Source organism: Pimephales promelas, chromosome 21 (assembly GCF_988280905.1).
Source record: "Pimephales promelas chromosome 21, fPimPro1.hap1.1, whole genome shotgun sequence".
NCBI classification, from domain to species: Eukaryota; Metazoa; Chordata; class Actinopteri; order Cypriniformes; family Leuciscidae; genus Pimephales; species Pimephales promelas.
Window position 1 is genome coordinate 3,822,707 of NC_142789.1, and position 25,728 is coordinate 3,848,434.

At 34.9% G+C, this 25,728-nt stretch overlaps 1 protein-coding gene across 7 annotated transcripts; it reads right to left on the bottom strand.

The window, feature by feature from the left end:
• Positions 1-80: 80 nt before the first annotated feature.
• On the bottom strand, positions 81-24,700 carry LOC120473412 (E3 ubiquitin-protein ligase DTX3L). 7 transcript variants are annotated; one of them, XM_089125373.1, is made up of 17 exons: positions 24,362-24,700; positions 23,724-23,821; positions 21,174-21,236; positions 20,577-20,657; positions 20,363-20,401; positions 20,108-20,185; positions 15,852-15,944; positions 15,678-15,716; positions 13,821-13,940; positions 12,507-12,626; positions 12,299-12,346; positions 10,278-10,427; positions 9,765-9,993; positions 6,702-6,856; positions 2,375-3,793; positions 1,132-1,343; positions 81-1,014 (listed from the first exon to the last, which is right to left on the bottom strand). In XM_089125373.1, the coding sequence occupies exons 2-17, from the start codon at positions 23,760-23,762 to the stop codon at positions 945-947; spliced, it is 2,955 nt and encodes a 984-aa protein (XP_088981499.1). In that variant the 5' UTR covers positions 23,763-23,821; positions 24,362-24,700; the 3' UTR covers positions 81-944. The 7 variants fall into 7 exon arrangements, with proteins under 7 accessions (XP_088981499.1, XP_088981496.1, XP_088981497.1 ...); XM_089125370.1 differs by having other exon boundaries at positions 15,678-15,719; positions 23,724-23,782; positions 24,362-24,698; XM_089125371.1 differs by having other exon boundaries at positions 15,678-15,719; positions 20,363-20,398; positions 24,362-24,698.
• Positions 24,701-25,728: the final 1,028 nt, after the last annotated feature.

Consider the following 25,728-nt stretch of genomic DNA (forward strand, 5'->3'; position numbering starts at 1 on the left):
GAGGTGGTTATAATGAATATAAACACATTTTTTTAATCACTAGAAAAGATAAAGTAATTGTAACAAAAACTTGTAAACCATTGAAAGATCATACTTTGTTTTATTTGTGACATGTGAACAATGTCTTACAATTTTTGGTTCCATAAGTTAATCACGACTGAACAAAAATCAAGATTTTTATCATATGAATTTGATCTGAGACGCAACTGTGTTTTTCTCTCTAAAATCAAGAGCTAAAACATGGATTAACTGGGAAATGCAAACAAGAAAAAGCGATACGACATCTTAGAGACAGTCTTCAAATAATACAATGAAGCACCAGGCTTAACTACCATTAATCAAACCTTCCACCACTAATTCGTGTGTGTGTGCGCGCGTGTATATATATATATATATATATATATATATATATATATATATACATACATACATATATATATATATATATATATATATATATATATATAAAATGTATTTACTAATTATAATCACAGTAGTACAAGAAGTACTACACATGATCATGACAAAAACAAAGATGCCTTTACTTGTACTTTATATGCTCACTTGACTATTCAGCGGCATTTAAGCATGAAAATCACATTGCTTAAACATTATTACAAATTAAACATCATGAAAGCCCATCACCTTAATTAAAAGCACACAAATTTTATAAAACGCCTGCGGAAATTAATTTAGACACATTGTCCAATGTTCTCTTTTTCATATAAATTGATAAATAAACATTTTACCAATAATTCTTTATTGCATAATAATTTGCCAAAAGTGAAGCCAATATGAGGTGTTTGAGTAGATATTTAAAAGAAAATGAAAAACTGAAATACTCTACTTGCATAAGTAAACCTTCATATTAATATTCAATTTAGACTCATTTTGCTGTAATACAAACTTTAAGATGTGCTTTTTAGAACATACCAATCAAATTGTCATTCAATGCCTTTGGCCTTTAACTCTTCTTTCACTCTCTTCAGGTAATCAGGGTCTGGATAAGAAAAACTGTGGACAGATAAAAAAATAAAAAAAAAGTTCAAATATACTACTGTTTTTACATGTCAAATAAATATATAATGTTTGATTACTGTTCTTTTCAGGAGAGTTTATATGAGCTCATACCTTCCACCGTATGTTTCAGTCTTATGATGAATATCATTCCAGGTGACCACATTATCTGCACCCGTAGTTGTAGATTTCCCAACAGTAAAGATCAGTTTCTGATTAAAAGCCCTGTGCAGCAGTTTGAGCACTTCGTTTCCTTCAGGATTGTCTGGTAAGTACGCGCGACGACTTGTCCCTTGAAAAGGCTGTCCAGGGTTTGGATGCTTCTTCTAAAAATGATTTTAGATGTATTTACTGTACCATAACATTAAAGAAAACAATGTAAATATTAAAAACGATCTACAAACCGAACTTGGACCAATCAGCTGTGAGCAAAGTGACACATGTATGACACGATAAAGTCACTCCACAGCAAATAATTTTAAAAGACAAAATCATGGCTTTTAGTAAATAAATTTGTATGATTTAGAAATTATTTCTGTAATTATTATATCCCTTAACAAACTAATTTAAGTTCTTCAATTATTATTATGCAGATTTTAAATGAATACGTATACAAAGGCAATATAAATATGCTTTAGAATCAATAAATGAAGCTATAAAATGACTACATGTGAGCTTAAATGTTCATTTCTCTCTATACCTTTATCAACATAAACTAACTTCACAACTTTTTCTTGCACTAATATACAGTAGCGAGACTTTCTTTTAGTTGTCCTCTATACTTTTATTTAATAAGTGAATTGTGCTGCTTCTCTCGCGAGAAATTAATTTAAATGAGTTTTGAATGAGTTTCACTCTCTCAGCATGTGATTGGCTGTTCGCTACTGATGTCGCACCTAAACTCCTTAACTCAGGATCAAAGCCTGAGTTGACAGAGAAAATTGATGATCAGCGTCATGGTACCAACAAAGCCTGGTTGGATTGTTTTGGTTGTCAACTCGAAACTAGTCCTGCAACCCTGAGTTTGTTCAACTACCATCATGGTACAGGCCCCAGGAGTGTCCAAACCTGGTCCTGCAGAGTTCCGCTCCAACTCAAATCAAACGCACCAGAACCAACTAATCAAGGTATAACTAGGTTTAATAGACACTTCTAGGCAGGCGTGTTGAGGTGAGTTAGAGCTGAACTCTGCAGGACAGTGGCCCTCCAGGAGCACATTTTGATGCCCCGGCCAAGAGGAATGATTTATTGGAAACACAAGGTCTACAGACCTTCTACCAAGTGCTGTAATTTAGTATATTGTAAAAAATTTTTTAAAATCACAAGTCGAGAACAATTCAGTTTTATGTGTTCTTACCGTTTGAATCCCACTGGGTATGTGATAGTTGATTTCAATAGTGCCACAACGTGGATATCCAGGAAGACTCATTCTGCTGTTTGTTACACGCATTGTTCCATCTGGTTGGTTTCCCTCCAATATCCCAAAGACTTCCTTACACACAGGACAGATGGGTCCCATACTCTCCACTGACAAGCGAATACAATCCTGACAGAATTCATGCCCACATTTCAGTTTTTTCTTGTCTGTATAGCTGTCCATGCAAATAGAACACGTCTCCTCTTCAGCACGAGCATCTTTACTGTCATTTCTAGATTTTTCTTTTATATCATCAATGACACCCTTATCAGCTTCACTCCACCCTTTAAAATTCACTCCCTCTTCCCGTACTGATCCTCCCACTGCTCCTGGTCCGTAATCAGGCGTCTGATACCATTGGATTCCTCTTGCATGAGGAACGTCCCCTGCGTAACCAATCGATTTCTTCTTCTTATCATCAAACACACTCTTCTGAAGTCTCTTCTCGATTTCAGCAACGGCAGGACCGAGATGTTCTGGCAGTCCAACGAGCCTCCAGCCACTCGAAGCATCTTCTACAACGACACAATGAAGCTCCTGCTGAAGTTTCTCTACTGCTGATGCCACATGAGTTGCGTCTTTAGGGTTTTTGAGTTCACAGGTGACAGCGGCGGATGCAAGTTTCTGGTAGAGTTGTGTTAAAGCTCTGACGGCATGACTTTCAAGATTATTATGTTGAACTCCTTTGGATCGAGCTTGAACTTTAATGGTTGAATTTTTCTGCTGTTTTTCTTCATTAAATGACACTCCGTACTTTGTTTCAAGCTGTGATAATTGCTCCTTATAGGAAAGTTTCATCAGATCCCCATGAACCGTGTCCATCTCTAGATGAGTTGGAAGATCCTTTGTGTCCATGTTAAAGGAAGACCTGCTTTGTGGAGAAAAAAAGTCTTTATTCATTTGGCTTGATTTTTCATTGAATTGGCTTTCCACTCTTGTTCCTTCAAACTCTCTTTTAATCACGTCTGTAAGTTTCTTCGGTCCAAAGAACAGGCAGTCACTAGCAGACATGGTGAACATCATCTTTGCCTCCTCCGACTGGATGTGACGAAGGGCCTGCTTCACAAGATCTGAATCCATTTGATCATGGTTAATGGCAGCTTGACTAAAATTACCAACACATCCCTGAACAAGTTTGTAAAAGTCATCAGTGGCTTTAGACACAGAATCAGGGCTTGGGCTCTTGGTGGGTTTGATTGAGACTGACACTTCTGCACGAATAGAGACTCCATACTGTTTCTCAATTTGCTCCATCTCCTTTCTGTAAGCGTGATGCATGTACCAGAACTGATAGAGGGGCACAGTGGAAGTTGCTGAACTGTTAGTTGCAGCAACTTCTGATGGTCCAGTGCTGTTCACCTAAACACATTTAATGGGATTTGATTTAATCTGCCCACAGTGACATTTAAAATAACTCAATTAAAATGGCAAACTATTGTTACATGTCATAAATGATGAGTTCTCCTGGTGTGAGTTTTGTTCAACGGGAAGAAAAAACAGTAGAAGTAGAAAAAAATCTAAATGGGTGATTTCTTTATTTTTATCAATACGTACACATTTTCATGTTTAGAGGGTGGCAAGTTTCAGCTATAGAAGGACACAGCATCCGGTTGCAAACATGTTTGATATGATTTGGGATCGTGTGGGACATGATTGGGAGCAGTAAAATAATCATAATGACATCACACAATTGAGGATTTTTTGGACAAAAAGTCGTTTGCGACATGCATCAATTTAGGCCATGCCCCCTGATCGCTTCGGGTGAAAATTGGACTAAAAATCAAGTGTCTGGCCAGTCTCAGCAGAATAAGTTAAATAATTCAACAACATTTACATAACACTTCACTCATATGGAAACTGTAATTCTAGTAAAACGCCATAGAAGCTTGCACTGTCTTTTAGAGTCTGCACAGATGTTGCTCAATCGGAAAGTTGAAGGATTAGTTCACTTTTACTGATAATTTACTCACCCCCATGTCATCCAAAATATCCATGTGTTACTTTCTTCAGTCGAAAAGAAATTAAGGTTTTTAATGAAAACGTCCCAGCATTTTTCTCCATATAATGTTGACTTCAGTGGGAACCAAACGGTTCAAGTTCCAAAAGAAACTTTCAGTACAAACTGCAAACTTGTTCAAAGGGCTTTAAACGATTCCAGACGATAAATAAAGGTCTTATCAAGCGAAACGATCGCTCATTTTAAAATAACAAAGTTTAAGTTTTATAAGATCAAACGCTTGCCTTGCTCTGTTCTGGGGTGCACGTTCGTGACTCTCCTGTTCGAACTCGTTCAACAAAATGAAAAAATCTTTTTCCGAATCAATTAGTTCGTTTCTTTCGCCGAATGAACCAAATGACTCGGAAAAAGATTTGTTCATTTTGATGAACGAGTTCGAACAGGAGTGCGTTACAGAACAGAGCAAGGCGAGCGTTTGAGCTTATAAAACGCAAACTTTGTTATTTATTTATAAAACGAGCGATCGTTTCGCTTGATAAGACCCTTAATCATCGTCTGGAATCGTTTAAAGCCCTTTGAACAAGTTTGCAGTTTGTACTTAGTTTCTTTTGGACCTTGAACCGTCTGGTTCCCATTGAAGTCCATTATATGGAGAAAAATCCTGGAATGTTTTCATCAAAAACCTTCATTTCTTTTCGACTGAAGAAAGAATGACATGGACATCTTGGATGACATGGGGGTGAGTAAATTATCAGCAAAAGTTTTTTCAAAAGTGAACTACTCCTTTAAATACACACACTTCATAACGTATTGATACAAATAATGCGGACTGCTACATGGTAAACTTTGAATTTTAAAACAATATAGTGCAATTTAGTAACAGAGGCTTGTATTAATATTTATTGCAATGCTCAATCGAATTCATTCCTTCAACTAAACAAGGATATATGTTCATTAATAAATGTGTTAGCTCAGTTAGTTACCGGTGTCAGAAGTAGGGGTGTAATGATACACGTATTCGTATTGAACCGTTCGGTACGAGGCTTTCGGTACACATTTTTAAACCGAACAGTTCATTGGACCATTTTTCCAGCCGACCAAAATTTTGTTATTTCAAATGTAGGCACGTCACGCGTGGCAGGCGCTCTCATACTGTAAGAGACGCTGGCGCGACCACAACGTTGCCCAACATCAAATGGCAAATGTAATGTAAGGAACGAAACCAAGCTACTCGTTATTGAGTGGTTGAAGGACCGTTTATCAGGACCAATGCAGCGTGAGCCAATCTTAATCAGTGAAATCCAGTAAAGAACAAATTTGAATTCACCACTGAAGTAATAACATCGCTGCGAGATCTAGTGAGAAACAGAAACATTCACGTGGAAACCAGGAAGAAACTTTGTGCCATGAATGAACGATTCAGTGTCCACAGAACATCAACATTCACCGTGGGTTAACTGCAGTAACACTAACTAACTGTAACCAAGGAAGTTTGCCAGGAATAGAAGGCTATGATGCTTTCAAGTAACATTACGTCAGTTTTATTTGGATATTATGAATACAAATGTTAATCTGAACTAAAATAAACCTTTGTTTGTAACTACTACAATATTACATTTCATTTTGTCCAAGGAGTGGTTTTGTTTTATTTGCTCCAAAGAAAAGTCAAGTATAGCTCCATCATTTCTCAAAGTAATAAAAATATCATAATTTATGATGTTAGTTTTCATAAAAATATTGTAAAGGAAATTTATCTGGCATTTCTTTCTTTTTGCTTTATCGATAACGTACCGAACCGTGACACAAGTGTATCGTATCAAACACCGTCACACCGCTAGTCAGAAGTGTGCTGAAGACATACACATTAATGATTTCACTATACTGTATGTGACGCATCCTCTCCGAAAAGACCATGAACAATTACAAACAACATCTGAAGTAACAATTCATTTACATAAATCGTAAAACTAATTCTGTGAAACTTAAACGCTGCAAATCGGGGGATTTAAGGTCAGTGTTTTGGCTGTAAATGAATGATGCCCTCAGTCGGTAGGGAATAGTAGATGGCCGCTCGAAAACTTCGCATATATTATAATAGTAATAATTATTATTATTATATATAATAATTTCTAATAATTATATTAATAATTAATCATTTCATTTCACAGTATGCCCAGAACTCTAAAATTTCAATACTAATATTTATGCTGTTAGTGTTGTTAAAATGTTTTTGTTGTTAGCATAGACAGAACATGACAATGAGCTGAGTGTGCCCTTTTTCCATAATTCTAGATTAAGTAAGCATGATACCTGTGGTGGTGATTCTCTGCTCTCGTTCAGCATGGAGGGGTTTTGTTGTCCAGTCACAGAATCTGTATTACCTTGACCGATCCATGCAGTTGCTTCCTTTTTCTCATGTTTAAAGGTCAAAGGTATAGACTTGAACTTTTTTATTTCTTCCAGAGCTACAGAGGAACATAAGAGTACTTTGAATGCAGTATTAAAAACAACAATTTGACAAAAAAGAATATTTATTGAAAAACATTAACTTGACTACTTATACTATGACATATGAACTAAAAAAGAATGCATATTAAAGGAGTAGTTCACTTTTAAAAAAAACTTTTGCTGATAATTTACTCACCCCCATCTGTCATTCAAGATATTGTCATGTCATTCTTTCTTCAAAACTTAAACTTGTTTTTTTTTTTTTTTAAATGAGCGATTGTTTCGCTTAAGACCCTTATTCATCGTCTGGAATCGTTTAAAGCCCTTTGAACAGTTTGCACTGAAACTGTTTTTTGGACCTTGAACCGTTTGGTTCCCATTGAAGTCCATTATATAGAGAAAAATGCTGTAATGTTACTTTTCATCAAAAACCTTAATTTCTTTTCGACCGAAGAAAGAAAGACATGGATATCTTGGATGACATGGGGGTGAGTAAATTATCAGCAAAAGTTATTTTTTTAAAGTGAACTACTCCTTTAACAAAACTAATGAAGCAGTACAAGATAACTAAGACCACTCAACTTAGATTTGCACAACAATATACATGATTTGTGATTAATTTAGAAATGTAGCACTTGAGTTTTTAGCTCACACTATTTTACCAACTGCAAATGTGTGAATTTTGATGTTGGCAATTATGTATTGCAGTGTATATTTTTGAGAACATTTGATATTGTTAACTCTATTAAATGCAAAAAAAAAAACCTGACTGGAGAGCCTGGTCTCATCGTTAATACCCATGTATTAATACGCAACATTTACAGGTACAAAACGTACATTCGAATCCTTTTACCGGCACGCAATGGGTCGTGGGTGATATTAGCCGTTGAGTTTGCATAGATCAACACTTCGGATTCTAAATAGAAAAGTAGACCATCCGGGTATCTTTGGAAGACTCATTTCAAGTCATTTTACAATGCAGATTGTTTCAACGCAGCTTTACAGAGATAACAGGAAAATAATGTTGTAATGATATTGTTTATATAAAATTAAATGTCCCCAACTAAGCAACCCAAAAAGCAAGTCGTGAAGAATGTCGAAAGGAATCAAAACTCCATCAAAAAACATAGGCTTAGTTGGGGGGCCTGTATTACAGTATATTCAACATACTATAATATACTACAACATACTATGATTTGGGACACTAATTCTAATGTTGAATACTATTTAGGACAGAGAGTATGCGAATTGGTACGCAGCAACAGTCTTTTTGTCTGGAACAATGGTCTGATTTTTTACAATTTTAATTTTTCATTCATTAAATTATAAGCTACTTCCTCACAAAAGCAGTTTATTCAGTGTAGTTAAGCCTCTCCTTCATTCACATCCATTAAAAAACGCCCTCTGGTCTGCTTCCCTGTGTACCGCAGTGTTGGCAGACGTTACACTATTTTTGAGGTTGCAGGCTTCACGAAGGTTGCAGGCTTTCTTTAAAGAGACTTTCGCAATTTTTTAATTTATAACGAGTGTGGGATTTGACGGTCGCTGCTGACAATAGAAGTGAAGATTGCCTGATAAATTGCTATGACAGTGTTTCCCCTAGGATTTTTTTTGTAGCGGAGCAGGTGTGTTACAGATACGTGGTGTAAATCAAAAACGTATTTTTAGCAATCAAAAAACATGTCTAATTAATTGAAATCATGTATTATGAATCACTAAACTTATACAACATTTATATATATATATATATATATTAGGGCTGTGCAAAAGTTAATTGCGATTAATCGCATCCAAAATAAAAGTCTGTGTTTACATAGTATATTTGAGTGTGCTGTATATAATTATTTTGTATATATAAATACACACACATGCATGTATATGTTTAAGAAAATATGTTATTCCTATATAAAATATTTATATTTATATAATATAGATTATGTATTTATATATATATACAGAATTTAAGCGCAAATAATTCTTAAATATATACATGCATGCATAGGTATTTATATATACAAAATAATTATATACAGCACACTCAAATATATTATGTAAAACAGACTTTTATTTTGGATGCGATTAATCGCAATTAACTTTTGCACAGCCCTAATATATATATATATATATATATATATATATATATATATATATATATATACAGAATTAGTGTGAATTTTTATGTTGCATTTTTTTGGTAATAAAATGAAGACATGAAACAAATATTTTATCATTCATTTATCATCAAATTTAATCATAGAAAATTAAACTTTTTGTCAAATAACGTACTGCACAATGACCGTATTTCTACTGTACAACAGTAATATATTTCTGTCAAGTTAAACAGAAATTTTATTTTGACGGGTTGCTGTGAAGACCTTTTGAGTTTGTCATGATGCCAGTTTTTCTCAAATGAAGCGGTTAAATGATCAAGAAGTGACTTTCAAACTGGATCTAGAGCCTGGAAAGGAAGTTCATGCATTCATGTCCTCATTTAGGCAAAAAAACAGCGCAAGCGTCACACGTGCTTCAGTGTGTGTGTGTGTGTGGTAAATGAAATGCTGCACCATTCAATCACACAGAACATGCAAGATTCGTATTTAAATAGTCTTTGTGTTTTAGGGGGGGCCCTCAAAACAATGGTAGGGGTAACGGTAATGGTAACGTGAACTGCATCTCATCCTTTGGTTTGGATGCTAATATACTTATTATTATAGTCATAGTTATTGTTAGAGTCATCACTTTTTGGTACGCAACAGCCTTAAACAGTTGTTGTCATTCATAACTTTGAAAAGTGTTATTTGACTAAATGCATTACTCATTATTTCTAAGGATGTAATCTGTAATTGCTAGTATTTGAGATGCTAGCATCCATGAGATCGGAACTGAAAAGGTATTAAAGCGAGTTATCATAAATCATAATATCACCTGTTGATGGCGTTATCTGCACCTCTGCACAGGACACATCATCCATGAGTTTAATGAGGTGGACAGATGCTTGTCCTTTCAGCTCCTTTAACAACCAGCTCTGAACAGCTCTCTGTAATGATGCTTTCCATCTCTCTGGAAATGGTTCTCTCCAGTCCACTTTGATTGTAAATTTAGCAACATCCACTGGTTCTGAAGACTGTGATTCATCCCCAACTTTACTATTGTCCTGTTATAGGGAAAATAGATATGAAATCAGGGTTAAATTTGAAAAGAAAATTAAGTAGAGTTTATGAACCATTTTATGTTAAAGAATAAATTCAAAAGATAAACTTCACCATAGCATTAGTACTTAATGTTTTCATATTTGATATTCTTTCTATCCTAAGCACATTTCATTTTGTAAATTAGTTTTGAATTGAACAGCTGGCAACAATAAAGAAATAAAGTACATTTAAATCAGTCCATGATAATTGAATAATTAATGACTATAAACTACTCTTCAGTCAGTACCTCTTCTGTCTGCGATTCTGAACTGTATGTTCGATACACATGTCCATGAGTATGTCCATGTATGTCCATTGAGGCGATCCTGCTTGGTTTCTTCACGTCACTCCGAGTCGCTCCGGAGTCTAGTCCTTCAGCTCCTGCTGTGTGTGAGCTCTAAAATTCAGAAAAAATCTTCATGAAACACCATGTTAAAAATAATATACACACCAACAATAGTTTCAATATTAACATTAGTAAACTACTTTAGTTAACGTGAACTGTGAATGAACAATACTTTTACAGCATTTATTAATCTTAGTTTGTTCATTTCAACATTTACTACTACATTATTAAAGTCAACTTGTTAACATGAGTTAATGACCTGTGAACTAACTAGCAAATCAATGACCAAACCATACAATAACATGTGATTTGTCATATTGTCACCTTCCTAAAATAATTGCCCAAGTCATTAAAATGTGTGACCGAGCTGTTATTCCCCCTTCCGCCACATGAGGGAGTTTGATTAGGGTTTGATCTACAGTTATTGGTTGCCTGACGTTGGTTGGTTTTGGCTTCTGTTTGGACTATTATTTGTCTTCGTGTTTCTCGATTAAAGCTTCTCTCTGTCACACTCGTGTGTGTGTGTTCTGACACTTGCTTGACACTTGAGGTAATGTTGGTTCTTTATACAATACAGATGTGACATTTCTCACCATTAAATCTAGCGAGTATTTTATCATTCCAAAGAAACATTATAAACAAAATTAATTGACCAATAAACTAGCTGACGTATTTGACCATCTATGAAGTGGATTCTGCTACTTGAGAACAGCAATCCTCATAGTTTACTACATCGTTTCATAAGCAAGCACCAGCCAGGTGTATCAACACGGTTCTCACTCTCAATCAACTTCACCCAGACACGGGGATGAGAGAAGCATCATCTGTCGAGAGGAAGATCCTGACTAAAAAATTCCTATTTACTCTCCCCCACCTCATCCAAGATATTCATGTCTTTCTTTCTTTCTTAGAAATGAGGTGAAAAGAAATGAAGAAAACATTCCAATATTTTTCTCCACATAGTGACTTCAATGGGATCCAACAGGTCGAAGGTCCAGAGATGGGAGTTTCAGTGCAGCTTCAAAGTCTCGACACGATCCCAGCCGAGGAATAAGAGTCTTATAGACAAGCCATCCACAATTTTCAAGAAAAAAATAAACATTTATATACTTTTTAACCACAGCTCGTCATGCACTAGCTCTGCGATACATAATCAGGTTGAAAGGTCAAGCTGACATAGGCGAATGTATAGACCTACAGTTTTTGAACCGGAACACGTGTAACCTTTCAACGTGATTATGTTATGTGTGAAGATGTGGATATGCAAGACGGGCATTATTCGTTAAAATGTCATTGTATTGTTGTTTTTAAATGGCTGATGATTTGTCTAGATAAGACTCTTATTCCTTGGCTGGGATCCTGTCGAGACTTTGAAGCTGCACTGAAACTCACATCTGGAGCTTCGACCCGTTGAACCCCATTGAAGGCATGAACTTCTTGGGTGACGTGGGGCATAGTAAATTATCAGGAAATTAATTCTGAATTGAACTAATCCTTTAATACTATACTTGCTGTCCCATCAAATAACCGTCTGTGGAACCGCTATGGCCAGTAGTGTTGAGGTTCTGCCAATTTTGGCGTAACCTGGATGCACAATACATCCAGTACTATAGCAGCCTATCGCAGGAGACGGACTCTTTTTTCTATCGACTGAGAGGTTGACATGCGATGATGAGCAGTGCATTTAGTGTGATGGAAAACAAATCCCTCTTCCCACAATTACCCATTTATTCCAATGGGGGCAAAATTATTTGGGTGTGTTTAATAAGAAACACGAGTCTTAAAACCTTATAAATAAAAAATATTTCTATTCCACCAACCAAGCAAAAAGAATACTGTGAAATTACACTAAACTACAAGACTCTAAATTGGACTAAAATATGAGCTAGAGGTGATAAACTGTATATTTCAGTTATATTCACCTTATCATTAAAGAACTGACCATCTCTGGTTGATGATGGTGGGGTCTGCTGAATTGAAACATGTTTTAATATCAATACAATAAATAATAGTAATTTGTTCTCAGTGACTGCAAAAAAACTAACAAACATTCTCAATTTGTCATGAATGTGTTTTGCTATTTAATGGGACTCATTATCTACGGGTCAATTTATGTTCTTTAGTTAGTACCTCATTTCTCTGCGAGTCTGAACGCAGTTTTTGATCCGTTGTGTTCATCGAGTTTGTAGACTTCATGTCATCCGGAGTTGGTCTCGAGTCTTGATCTCCAGCGCCTGCTGAATTTAAGTCCTAACATTCAGGGGGAAAAAAAACACCATTAATTATTATTATTATTTTTTTTAAATTGTACACTTAAATGCAACTTACATTTTAAATCAGTAGGTCTGGATTAGATATTTTTAGTAAAATTCACAATGCTCAATCGATACTTTGATATCAAATACTATTTTTTTTATTGACCTTTAGATTTATGCATTTATGCACAGCTTCTCTGTGTCTCACTCATGTGTGTACTGACACTGCAGCCAGGCTGAGGTAATGTTGGTTCTTTAAACAATACAGATATGACATTTCCCACCATTAAATTTAGACCTGTATTTTATCATTCCATAGAAAACAATAGGTTACTATAGTAACCCCTGTTCTCTGAAAAATCGAGTGGAGAGATTTGAGATTTGTCTAGATAAAACTCTTATTCCTCGGCTGGGATCGTGCCGAGACTCTGAAGCTGCACTGAAACTCACATCTGGAGCTTCGACCTGTTGGTCCCCATTGAAGTCACTATATGGAAAAAATTCTGAAATGTTTTACTCAAAAACCTTTTCGACTGAAGAAAGGAAGACATGAACTTCTTGGATGACGTGGAGTGAATTATTAGGAAATGAATTCTGAAGTGAACTAATCCTTTAATACTATACTTACTGTCCCATCAAATAACCGTCTATGGAACCGCTATGGCCAGTAGTGTTGAGGTTCTGCCTATTTTGGCATGAACTGGAAGCAAAATACATAGAGTACTATAGCGGCCTATCGCAAGAGACTGACTCTCTTTTCAATCGACTGATAGGTTGACATGCGATGACATCAGCAGTGTGTTTAGTGTGATGGAAAACAAATCCCTCTTCCCACAATTACCTATTTATTCCAATGGGGGCAAAATGATTTGGGTGTGTTTTCTACTTCTATTCCACCAACCAAGCAAAAAGAATATTGTGAAATTACACCAAATTACAAGACTCTAAATTGGACAAAAATATGAGCTAGAGGTGAAAACTGTATATTTCAGTTGAGAAAGTTTCTGTTACTCACCTTATAATTAAAGAACTGACCATCCCGGATTGAACATGTTTTAATATCAATATACAATAAATAATAGTAATTTGTTCTCATTGACTGCAACAAACTAACAACCATTCTCAATTTGTCATGATTGTATTTTGCTATTTAATATCTTTGGGTCAATTGATGTTCTTTAGTTAGTACCTCATTTCTCTGTGAGTCTGAACTGTGTTTTTGATCCGTTGTGTTATTCGAGTTTGTAGACTTTATGCCATCCAGATCTGGTCTCGAGTCTTGATCTCCAGCGCCTGCTGTATATAAGTCCTAACATTCAGGGGGTGGGGTGGGGGGTGGGACACCATTATTATTATTATTATTATTATTATATAAGACTTTTGGGTTAAACATTAAAAAAAACAACAAAAAAAACACCAACGTTAGAACTAGCGATGGGCGCTTTCGAAATAAGGTTAATGCTTCATGAAGTTTCGAAACCTTTAAGAACCTTTGTTTCGAATCTGTGGTTCGGAGGTTCTTCCAAACTGAAAGTCACGTGATTTCAGTAAACACAACTGTTTCTGTTTCGGAAAATGTATGTTTTATGCGGGGGGTCGACCATCTCTGGGTCCAAAACTTTTTAGACAGCTTTTTTTTTTCATTCGCTGTGACAGTGTTTGAGACCGAAGACACCCCACGAAACTGATAGCAGACCGACTTCAGAGGCAGCGAAACAGTTTAATGATCTAACGTTACACAGCCATATAGAGTGAGCTTTGGTGATAACTAAGCGAATATTTAATCACAACAATATAAGTTCTCACTAGAAATTACTTCACAAGTGGAAAACGTTGGTCAAAAACGTACATTTACACACACACACTAACCAGCAAACGCAGCTTTCAGACACCATCTTTATTTTTTTAGCTCACCTGTCGTCACAGAATAGAAAGCATCTTTGCTGCCTTCAAACATCAAGTGAAAGTAGCATTGTATGTGGACGATCCTTATGTTTCCTAACGCATCCTCTGAAGGCAGCATTTATCAGTTTTCAGATCATGCAGCACATGAATCATGCGGATTCACGGATATCGCCCCCCAGCGGACAAACACTGAACAACCGTCTATCAGTTTTATACTGTACATTTGTTGACGTTTTAGTTACAGTTTTTTCAACTGCTTACACACAAAAACTTAAAAGTAAATCAGTAGTGTTTGTCCAAGGCACGTTTAAAAAGCTACATAAATGTCCTAAATAGTCTCCTATGGCCTGTTTAGCCGAGCCATCCTTAGAACAAACCAAAAAGCCCTGAAAATTGATAAAAGAACATAATTGAAGACCTCCGATGCAAAAGCCTCTAAAAGCCACCTATGTCAAAAACGAGATAATAATATTGAGTGAATGCCCTCCGCACATAGTATACGTTCATCATACTTTCACTTCAAACTCACTAAATCCCAGCCTCAGCAAATTCAGAAATGTCAGTACTCAGGTAGAAATAGGAGCCTGATAAAAATATAAATATAAAGAAAAAAATGTCAGATGGACTTATAGCTTTTGCATCTGAAGTCTCACTTATTTAGCTCAACACAGTCTTATCGTATGAATCTCTTGTTTCTTTGATTTACCACGAGTAACATGTTTGTACCATGCCTCAAACACTATTTTGTCAAATGGCTAACAGCCACAGTAAGAGTATACAGCCTTTCTCCATCATGCACGCAATATATTTAAATTTAATTGCATGCCATTAGGCAACACAAGTCATTGAGCTTATGTTTTAATATCGATCTAACTTACTGCAGTGTGCAAAACGTGTCTCACAGCGGCACAGAGTAACATTATAACATAACTTTCAACACACTCAAATGTATTCTGACCAAATAAAACAGCGCTGTTACCCCACAATTTTGATTAATCTAATAAAATGACCTAAGGAGTAACACTTGAATCTATTTCATTAGAAATAAGATAAAATAATTTTAAATATTAGCATTTCTCCTTAATTTAATCGGGCCCTTGCAGGTGATAAACTGTATATTTCAGTTGAGAAAGTTTCTCACCTTAAAAATCTGACCATCTCTGATTGATGAAAATGGGGTCTGCTGAAAAAAGAGGAATTTTCAATGTTTTAATATCAATAAAATCAATAATAGCAACAGTAATTTGTTCTTATTTAGCCTAGTTCTCTGCCACAAGACTCATTATCTCGGGGCTGTTTCTGTTCTTCAGAGTACCTCATTTCTCTGGGAGTCTGAACGGTGTGTTTGATCCGTTAGGGGATTTTGAGTTGGTATCGAGTCTTGATCTCCAGAGGCTGTATATATGTCCTAACATTCGGGGAAAGAAACATCTTAGACATCACTTAAAAAAAAAAAATGAATTAAAACATTTTAAAAGGAAAATACAAATCTTAAATCTTATTTTTAGTCAAATTTGCTTTGGAATCAACAAGTTTAATTGATTATTTTGTTTGTTTCAAAGTTTTTATTAATGTTAATACATTTTACAGACACTCTCGTCCAGTGCAACTTCTGTTTTAAAAGAACACATTTGATCAGTTCTTGTTTTCCAGTTACTGTTTGAACTACATGTGTCAGTGTTGTCATGATACTGGAATGTCTAACTTCGATACTTTACTTTGAAAAAATATCAATATTCGAATTCTATAGTATGTGGAAACACTGTCGCATGGATATTTTTAATATTATCTCATGATTATATTATATATAATCTATACTTATATAGACAAGTAAACATTCTGCAATGAAAAAAAATAGAATAAAAGATACAAATGAAACTGCTTTCGTTTTTTCAGGTGGGTTTAACAGTATTCAGGAACAGAAATACTACAGACATTAGTTATCAAATATAATATCACTGGATAGTGGGAAAAATTAAATAAAGAATAATCCTTACAACTGAAGTTACAAAAGTTATTCAGTCAAGAACAGTGAGTGATTTTATCTGTTTTGTTGTTTGACTAACATTAATGACACGGACCGCAGCAGGAACATTAGGCTGCTGTCCCTTTAAGAGCGAATGCATGGATCCAATATACTGATACACACTTGTAGAGTGAGTGTTTTCAATTCAAAGCTTCACACTCATGCTGAGAATTGTGGGATTGACAGTGGACCGGAGAAAGTGTTGAGAGGTGGATGAGAGCATCAAAACGTTGGGCAGTTCTCAACTTTATGCAAATATCAAGCGAAAAATACGTACGACGACAGCCAATCGCTGTGATGATCAGCTGGAGACGTCTGTATTAAGTGTTTGTGTTGCATTGAGCGAGAGTTTATGCTGGATTTAGTAGTGAGTATATATTGTTTATACACAGTGTTGGGTGTAACTAATTACTAAGTAATTAGTGACTGTAATTTAATTACTTTTCCCTTCAATAAGTAAAGTAAGGGATTACTCTTCATTTTCTGTAATTTAATTACAGTTACTTCTGATGTAATTGAGCTAAAAACGGTGTATAGATCAATCCGATCTCACGGCGATTCGTATGAATTTTATGAGGTGTCTAAATCATACGACCTCACTTCTACAAATGCGTACGAATTAGCCATCTTGTAAAATAAGTATGAAATGTCATGAGATCAGACTGGTATTAGAATAATTCGATATAAAACAATAGTGGGTTTAACATCAAAATGTATTGTCTGATGTTAAAAACTAATGTAAACTTCTCCCTTTAAATTGTTTGGTCAGTTTCACGATAATTAATGCAATTTTATAGTATTTATTTGAAAGAATTATACAGTTTCATGTCTATCCTTGTATTATTCAGCTGGTTGAGGTTAATAATTAGTAATTAAATACTTTTTAGAGAGAGTAATCTTACACTGTTGAAGTGGTAATTAGTAACTAGTAATTCAATACTTTTTTAGAGTAACAGTTGTTATGTTAAATATTGCTTTTTTGGATGCTTTCATTGTGGTTTCAGTTTCTGGGTTTAAAAAAAGTTTATAAAACCGACACATCTTTACTTGGGCATTCGGGAACAACGCTTGCCTCTTTCCAACTATAGTCGCTTCTATCTTCGATGTCAGTTATATATTGCCCGTGTGTTGAAAATAACAGATTAAACATGGATAGAAGAGAGAACGAGATCCCTCTACTGGTATCAAATACTGTGGAAAATAAGTATTGGAACCGTTTCAGATATTTAATTATCAATACTTATCGATATTGATATATTTAGTGTGTGAGGAGAGAGGCAGGAATTAGAGAATGACTCAAACATGTTAAGAGCTCGTGAACTGCCTATGCAACAATGTTGGTTCTTTATACATTTATATATATTTAAGTACAGATTAAATTTAGACCTGCATTCAATGTATACAATATGAACAAAATGAATATGAACCAACAAATGTTCAGTACACTGTAAAAAATGATTTTTTGGTTAAGTAAATACTAGTGAAAAAACCCAATGTTTCAAATTTACTTGAAAAGAATTTAAAAAATGAAGTAAATTCCATATCAGTACTTATTTCAAGCGAGTATAAATGAAAGTGTAATATCAACTCAATAAAATTAAGTAAAAATTACTCAACTTTTCTGATACTGGGGTTCCCATCATGCACTGGACCTTGAATAATTAATGAGGTTCATTTTTCACTGGTTTCCAGCTGTATTTACAGTGTTTTGTCATTGGTTTTTGTTTTCAGTAGTAGTAAATTGCCATTTTGTGACATTTCGAGTAAATTTTTTGCTTAAAACGACACATTCAAACACAAAAACGATCCATCAAATGTTACCACCAGTGTGTACTGTCTACCAAGTATTGAGGTGTTTGCATTCACATAAGGCTTAAAGTCTGACATGATGTATATATAAATTACTTAGATGATCTAAGTAAAGCACATACTATAAATGACTAATAAAATTCAAGATTATTGTTTTAGTGAAGTGTAATACAAAGGCAAAGGAAATCGGTATTAATCAACCTTTTACGAGCCGAGTTAAAATTACTTATTTTTTGTAAAGTTTACTTAATTCCACATTCCAAGTAAATTTAACTTAAAGATTTCTAATTAAAGCTACTGATAAATATGTTTAGGTTTTTACTTGGCAAATCTTTGTAAAATTACTAGCATTTTCTGAGTGAGATCGTTTAGCAAGGTTTTTTCAAGTAAATCCTACTCCAAATTTTTTACAGTGTAGATTTGGGTATTCTGAAACATGTTGTTGCTGTGCGTTTTTGAACTTCAAAGCAAAAAATGAATATTTTTCCATCAACTAATGTTACCAAAAAATAAGGTAAAAGAAGCATGTGGAATTACAATAAACTATAATCTCTACGTTTAACTGAAATATGGGTTCGAGGTGATAAACTGTACACCAGCAGAGAAAGTTTCTGTTACTGACCTGAGGATTAAGGCCCGTACACACCGGGACGAATATCAGCACGCGTTATTCGTCAGCGTTTTTTGTGTTCGCACCCAAGCGCTTTTCGCTGACTATGAGCCGAGTGAACATGCAAATTAATTCCCTGACATTAGATTAATGTAAAACAGAAATAATAATAGAATACTAAACTAGGGTGATCATATTCATGTCTCAATGTTTTATTATGACAGATAAAAAAAACCCGAACGAAATAATGATAGAAATAATGTGTTCTGTATTAGAAAAATACCTAAAAGAAATGCCTCCAAATGCAACAAAAAATAGCTCTCACAAACTTACAATGTTTTATTGTGACAGATAAAAAAAAAACAAATGAAATAATGATAGAAATAATGTCTTCTGTATTAGAAAAATACCTAAAAGAAATGCCTCCAAATGCAACAAAAAATAGCTCTCACAAACTTACAAAAACAAACTAACAAAATCTATTTATATCCCCTTTATCCTGTTTTTCTTCCTCATCCACCTTGTTTGCCCATCTATATCTTGATGTAGAACTGATCTTTCCCAGCAGTTTTTTTTTTTTTTTTTTTTGAAAACCAGGACATTTTCATCACTTAACGGGAAACGGGACATGTGTAACGCAAAGTTGAGATGTTGCCCAGAGATAAAAACATAGCACTAGTTGTCGGATGAACAGATGCACGAGAGTTGTCGTATTTCCTACTTCCGTAAGAGACACGCCATCTCTGCTTGATAAGGGTAGGGTCTGCTGAAATATTTTTTTTGTGAATTTACAGGTAAATAAATATTTCAGTAAATAAAGTCTGTTCGCCACTGAAAGCTGCTATGACTGAAACTAATCCCATCAAACAAGGAAAGACCATGTCCACACAGAAGTCATTTCATTCAAAACCTCAAATTAAGCCCAAACATCTCAAGATGAGGGGTAAAATAATCAATACTGTTAAAATACAGTAGGACAAACAGTTTTTGAAAATTATCCATAAATAACAGAAAACAAAAGGAATGGAAACATAACAAGTCCAACCTATTTCTACAGTAGCTGTCTCTGTGATGCATTTCAATAGTAGCTACATGTCCTGAATGAGCAAATGAACACTAGTTTTACCTGATGATCACGGCTCATGTTGGGAAGGTGTTGTCCAGCGTATCCGGTGGGTTGAGTGACGACAGGGCCACTGATATCCTGAGAGAGTGAGAATATTATTTTATTAGTAATAATATATTATATTATTAGTTTGTGGAATTACAATGAATAAGTGAATATTGTGAAGAAAGACTTCATTTAATGCAATTTCTTTCTCAAACATTTTACTAAAATGTGTGTTAGAGGTGATAACTGATTATTTCAGTTGGTACTCACCTGACCATTACTAAAATGATTATGTATCAGTTGAATCTGCTGAATCAAGAACAAATGTTCCCTGTTTCCATATCAATGTAATAAATAATAGCCACTTTATTTTGTGCTTATTTACGGCTACAAACTAACAACCATTCTCAATTTTTCATGAATGTATTTTGCTATTTAATGGGACTCATTATCTACAGGCCAGTTTCTGTTCTTCGGTCAGTACCTCATTTCTCTGGGAGTCTGAACGGTGTGTTGGATCCGTTGTTGGTCTCGAGTCTTGATCTCCAGAGGCTGTATACATGTCCTAACATTCAGGAGGAAAGACATCTTAAATACCATTTAGAAACTATTTAAATAATACATTTTACAATTAAAATACAATTTATTTATTTAAAATCCTACTTTTAGTCAAATACACATTGCTCAAGTGATACTTTGGAATCAACAAGTTGTAGCGATTTTGTTTGTTTCAAAGTTTTATTGATGATCTTTAGATTTATACATTTTACAGACACTCTCATCCAGAGCAACTTCTGCTTTAAAGGAAGACATCTGATCAGTTCTTGCATTCTCTGGGAAAGTGGGAATCAAACCCATGACTGCTACTGTGATCATGTCCCATTTCAGAAAGGACGGTCTTGTCCACTGATGCTGGTGTTGTTCGATGCCTACAGGGCCGCTGATACCCCGAGAACCTCTTTTTGTGAAATTACAATAAACTTTAAACATATTGTTTTTGTTTGTTTTGTTTAAAATAACTAACTAATTTAAAAAAAAAATCTCTATACATTGCTACTGTGCTGCAGAGACTGGTACTCACCGGTAAATCCTCCATTGTAACGTCGTCATCAGTGCTTCCAGGAGTTACGGCCTGCTGAATCCCCTAATATTAATATCAATAAAATCACTGTGTATTCTTACTTACAACAATCCAACATCATATCTCAGAATATCTTAAATTCACAATGAAATCAAAATGGACGATTATTGTTTTTTAATGAAATATCGCAATATTTATTATAAATGATTTCTCTGTGCACATATTCATTGTTTTTAAGTGTATGTGCCTAGTAATCTTTCCCTCCGTCTTGCAGTGACATCTCTTCTCTGATGACAAGGCTTTTAGACTGCCTTTATTTCATGATCTAATGCATGGGTCCAATATATTGATTTTCTCTCCTATAACCGACTATTTACATTAACACTTGCTGGACAGGCATTTTGACCAAATTTTGTGTATTTCACATTCTAAAAAGTCCCACAATTTAGTGAAAACCCAAGGACACAGACTGTGATGACACGTTTCCACATTATTTCCACATTTCACAGTATTGCAAATGCAGTAGATTTTTTTCATATTTTCATTTTTAAATGTGTAAAAATGTCGCATTAAAACTAAGTAATGCTGCTTCGAGAGTGTTTCTAATACAACAACTGAGGGAGTAAAGGCAAATTTGACATCTTTCTCTCTTCTGACCAGCATAATACAACATAACACAATCTCTGTATTTTTTCCCTGAAAGAAAAAGTAGTAGCAACAAATCTTCTTTTGTTATTGGAGCAAATGGGAATAGAAAAATTATATTTGCTATAGACGCTTACCCAACTATGACAATTTCCGTTTATGAGAATCAATGTGAAAAGGGTCCATTAATGCTCACTTTTGTCATTTCCTGTCTTGTGCTAATTTTTATAGTCCTATGTAGTTTTTCATGTTGTTTCATCTGCCCAGGTCTATCTTGCTTCCTCATTATCTAGTTAAGCTTGTTTGCCAATGTGTATTTTTATAGCCCTTGTGTTTCACTTGTTACTTTGTCAGTTGTTGTACATGTATGTTTGCAACTAGTTCAGTCCTACTCGTGGTTTTATTTCTTTATCCCTGGAGTTCTTTATTTTCTGTTCTATGTGTTATGTCATTAAAACCTTGCAGATAGATCCTCGCCTTCGACTGCTTTCTCCAGCACGTTACAACTATGTTGCCTTACCGGAAAATACATACCATTTTCTGAAGTGTGGAATGTAAATCTCCCAAGCCAACTAAAGGCAAGCTCACACTATATATGACTTATGGCTGGATATTGCTATTGCTGTTTTAAACGTCTGTGACAAAACTCGATGTTTGAGAGTCATTGCCACATGATCTTGTCATGAGTGCAATGCAATGACAGACAATCCAGCCAATCACAGTGCAGATGGTGAAAAAGAAAAATCTCGCTTAAGTTTATGTGAAAATCTCTTTTTGTTGTTGGTCGGGACTGCATCTTGACCAAATGTCTGTAGTTTCTGCACCCTATTGTTGTGTTGTAATGTATGCATGAAGACAGACATGACAAGAAACCTTGTTGTGCAGTGCAGTTGTATAGTGTAAGCACCACAGCCATTCAGCTGGTCTTGTGTGTAGTGTGAGTTTACTCTTAGTACACATGACATACTGAATGTAAAAAATCTATTTCAGAATTAAAACACATAATAGTATATAACATTTATAATTCAATTATGGCTGAAATATTGCAGGCCTATATAAAAAATCTATGCATTTTCCATAATGTGCATTGAGCAGCTTTAAAAAAAATTGATAATGCTTGATATCTGTTGATAAACAACAGTAGGCTATGTATTACAATGAGCGGACATTGTCATGTAACGGAAGTTGAGTTATCGGTGTCCAAATGTATAGTGAGCCAGGGACCTTACCAGTGCCCGAATTTGTGTTCACAATATTGATTCAAAATCTGGGAAGCTGATTGAGAAGCACCCTAAAACCTTATGGGTCTAGTCAGCAAGCCTTTATTGAATTATGATTAATGATTAAATCAGTGCAACCTATTAGGAGACAAAGTCAGAGATCTCTGCCGATAGTCATGTTCTACCGTAATCTTATCTTGTAATATAAAAGATGCACAAATATGCAATCCGTGTAAAACCTCTGCTATATGGCTGTGTGGATAGAGAAAGAGAAATGTATAGTCTATAAAGCCTTATGTTTTTCTTTTTCACTTTACCCTTCTAGCCTATTGTTTTATAGACTCTTAAAAATAAAGGTCCCAAAAGTCTTTTCTCAGTGATGCAAAAGAACCATGTTCTATTCCACAAAGAACCTCCCTGTGAACAGTTCTTTAAAGAACCACGAAAAATATTTTAATAATCTAATAAACTCTTTTCCACTATAAAGATCATTTTGTGCAATGGAAAGGAACCATCAATGCCAACAAAGAACCTTTATTTTAAAAAGTGCAGTTTAATTAAAAAACAAAACAAACTCAAAATTACCTAAATTATAAATTCCATTTGCTTTATGTGACATTGTCACATTGATATAGGTTATATTAGACCTGTGTGTGATTCATAAATGAATAATAAAGTTACTTACTGGTGAAGAGTCAACATCCATTTCTTCTGTGTGATCCATGACTGAGAGAGAATCAGCAACTGAAACCAAACTTTGGCGCTGATTAATAGGCCTAATACCTAAAATAGTGACAAAATTGTATTTTTTAGCTCACAAACAAACTGTAAATGCTCCATATTTTTTTGCAATTGTTAAAACGTTGCTAGTAGTTTACAATCTTGGGGATGACAAACAACCTTTAAAGTCGATGTTAAAATGTAGGCCATACAAATTTTACATTTTACATTATAAAATGTATCTCATTCTTGTCAAATTCACAATTTGTTAATGATATGTTTTTCTTAAAGACTGGCGCAATTAAAGAGAATCGAGTTTAGTTTCATTTTCATTTCGCGTATAGCTGCACAGTTTTGGACATTTCGTTACAATTTGATAGTTCTTGAAGATAAACGTCAATCTTTACACATTTTTGTTCGAATTACGCTTTTTATTCTTTAGACTGCAGAAGTCAGAGGTTTACATTTTGATGTTCGAAATGACGATACTTTTATGGTTATGTTTAGCTAGCGCAGCTCCAGGATTTTACTCGATCACTCGACAGTGATATCGACACATCGAGCAAATTTAAGAACAGATCTGATGTTTAATCTCGTACTTACCGAAAACGGTGAGCTGTGAAGTGTGTGTGAGCTGTGAGCCACTGAACTGCACTCGTCAACCTGATCCACTGGTTCTGGACTTCAGAGAAAGAAAGCGAAAGTTATTGGAGGACGTGAAGCAGCGTAGGCTATGATATGACAACAATGCAATGTCTCTTTAAAAGACGACCCTGGATGATTTACATCTAGCCTATGTAATGCAGGGTTTCTCAAACTCGGTCCTGCAGAGTTTAGCTCCAACCCTGATCAAACACACCTGAGCAAGCTAATCAAGGTCTTCAGGATCACTAGAAACTTCCAGGAAGTTTGTTTGATCAGGGTTGGAGCTAAACTCTGCAGGACAGCGGCAGACCAAAATCAGTTTGGTCACCAAAATGAAAACATTTCTTCATGCCTTAAAATAGTTCAAATGTAACTCGACACCCTTGCCTCATTTATGAAACGGTTCTGAATATGCAAATGAGCCCCGCCTCCACTCACTCACTCACTCACTTACTCACTCAGCTCAGAGATCCACTGGTTGAGGATCACACGTTGATCTGATTGGTTACAAGGTAGTTTGTGACGTCAGAAACAACAGCAATTTCTGTATTTTTGAGACTGTCTTTGGTTCTCTGCAAAATACTCAGCAATGCTATAACAATTATGAATTTACACATGGTTTGTCTTAAAGCATATTAAAAACACCATAGAAATATAAACAACATTCAATTTCATTTTTTTGTGGGATTTCATACTATCAAAAATGTAATATATAAAGTATTTATATTATTTAGAGATGCAATTAAGTTTTTATCTTCTAATTGTATGATTAACAGTGTGATTCTCGTAATGTGATATTTTATTAGTTGTTTTATTAGGCTAGCTGATTGATTAGTGTTACTCAGCCTCTAACATACACTAGTTATAAAAAAAGCATTTGAGCCAGTTCAAAATATAATCCAGCAGATTAAGAGCTGCTCTAAAATCATATATCAAAGCAATATGAGTAGAATCAGAGAAATTACATGTAATCAATCCTGCTGGAACAACATATTTTCTTTGAATAACCTTTGGGGCCGAGTTATTTCCCCACAATGCAGGATAAGACACTAAGGCTTAAGGTTAAGGTTAAGGTGTACTTTATTGTGCCAAAGGGAAATTTGTCTAAATACAGTCAAGTCATCTTCATTTATATAGCGCTTTTAACAATGTAGATTGTTCCAAAGCAGCTTTACAGTGATAATAGGAAATTAAAGTAACAGTTTGTTTTGGCAGCTCTAGAATAAAGTTATGTTTCAGTTAAAGTTGGTTTTGATTGATTCACTTCCGTCGCAACATTTCCATCTTCAACTTCAACTTCAAGAACATTTCCATCATTGACATTT

Excerpts from the sequence above, each read along its gene's own strand:
- LOC120473412 (XM_089125370.1), bottom strand. The coding sequence starts at position 23,762 with ATGGATCACACAGAAGAAATGGATGTTGACTCTTCACCA. Across the intron at positions 13,941-15,677 it reads GAGATGGTCAGATTTTTAAG|GACTTATATACAGCAGGCGC; the intron begins GTGAGAAACTTT and ends CCTGAATGTTAG. Across the intron at positions 12,347-12,506 it reads CAGACTCGCAGAGAAATGAG|CAGACCCCACCATCATCAAC; the intron begins GTACTAACTAAA and ends GTTTCAATTCAG.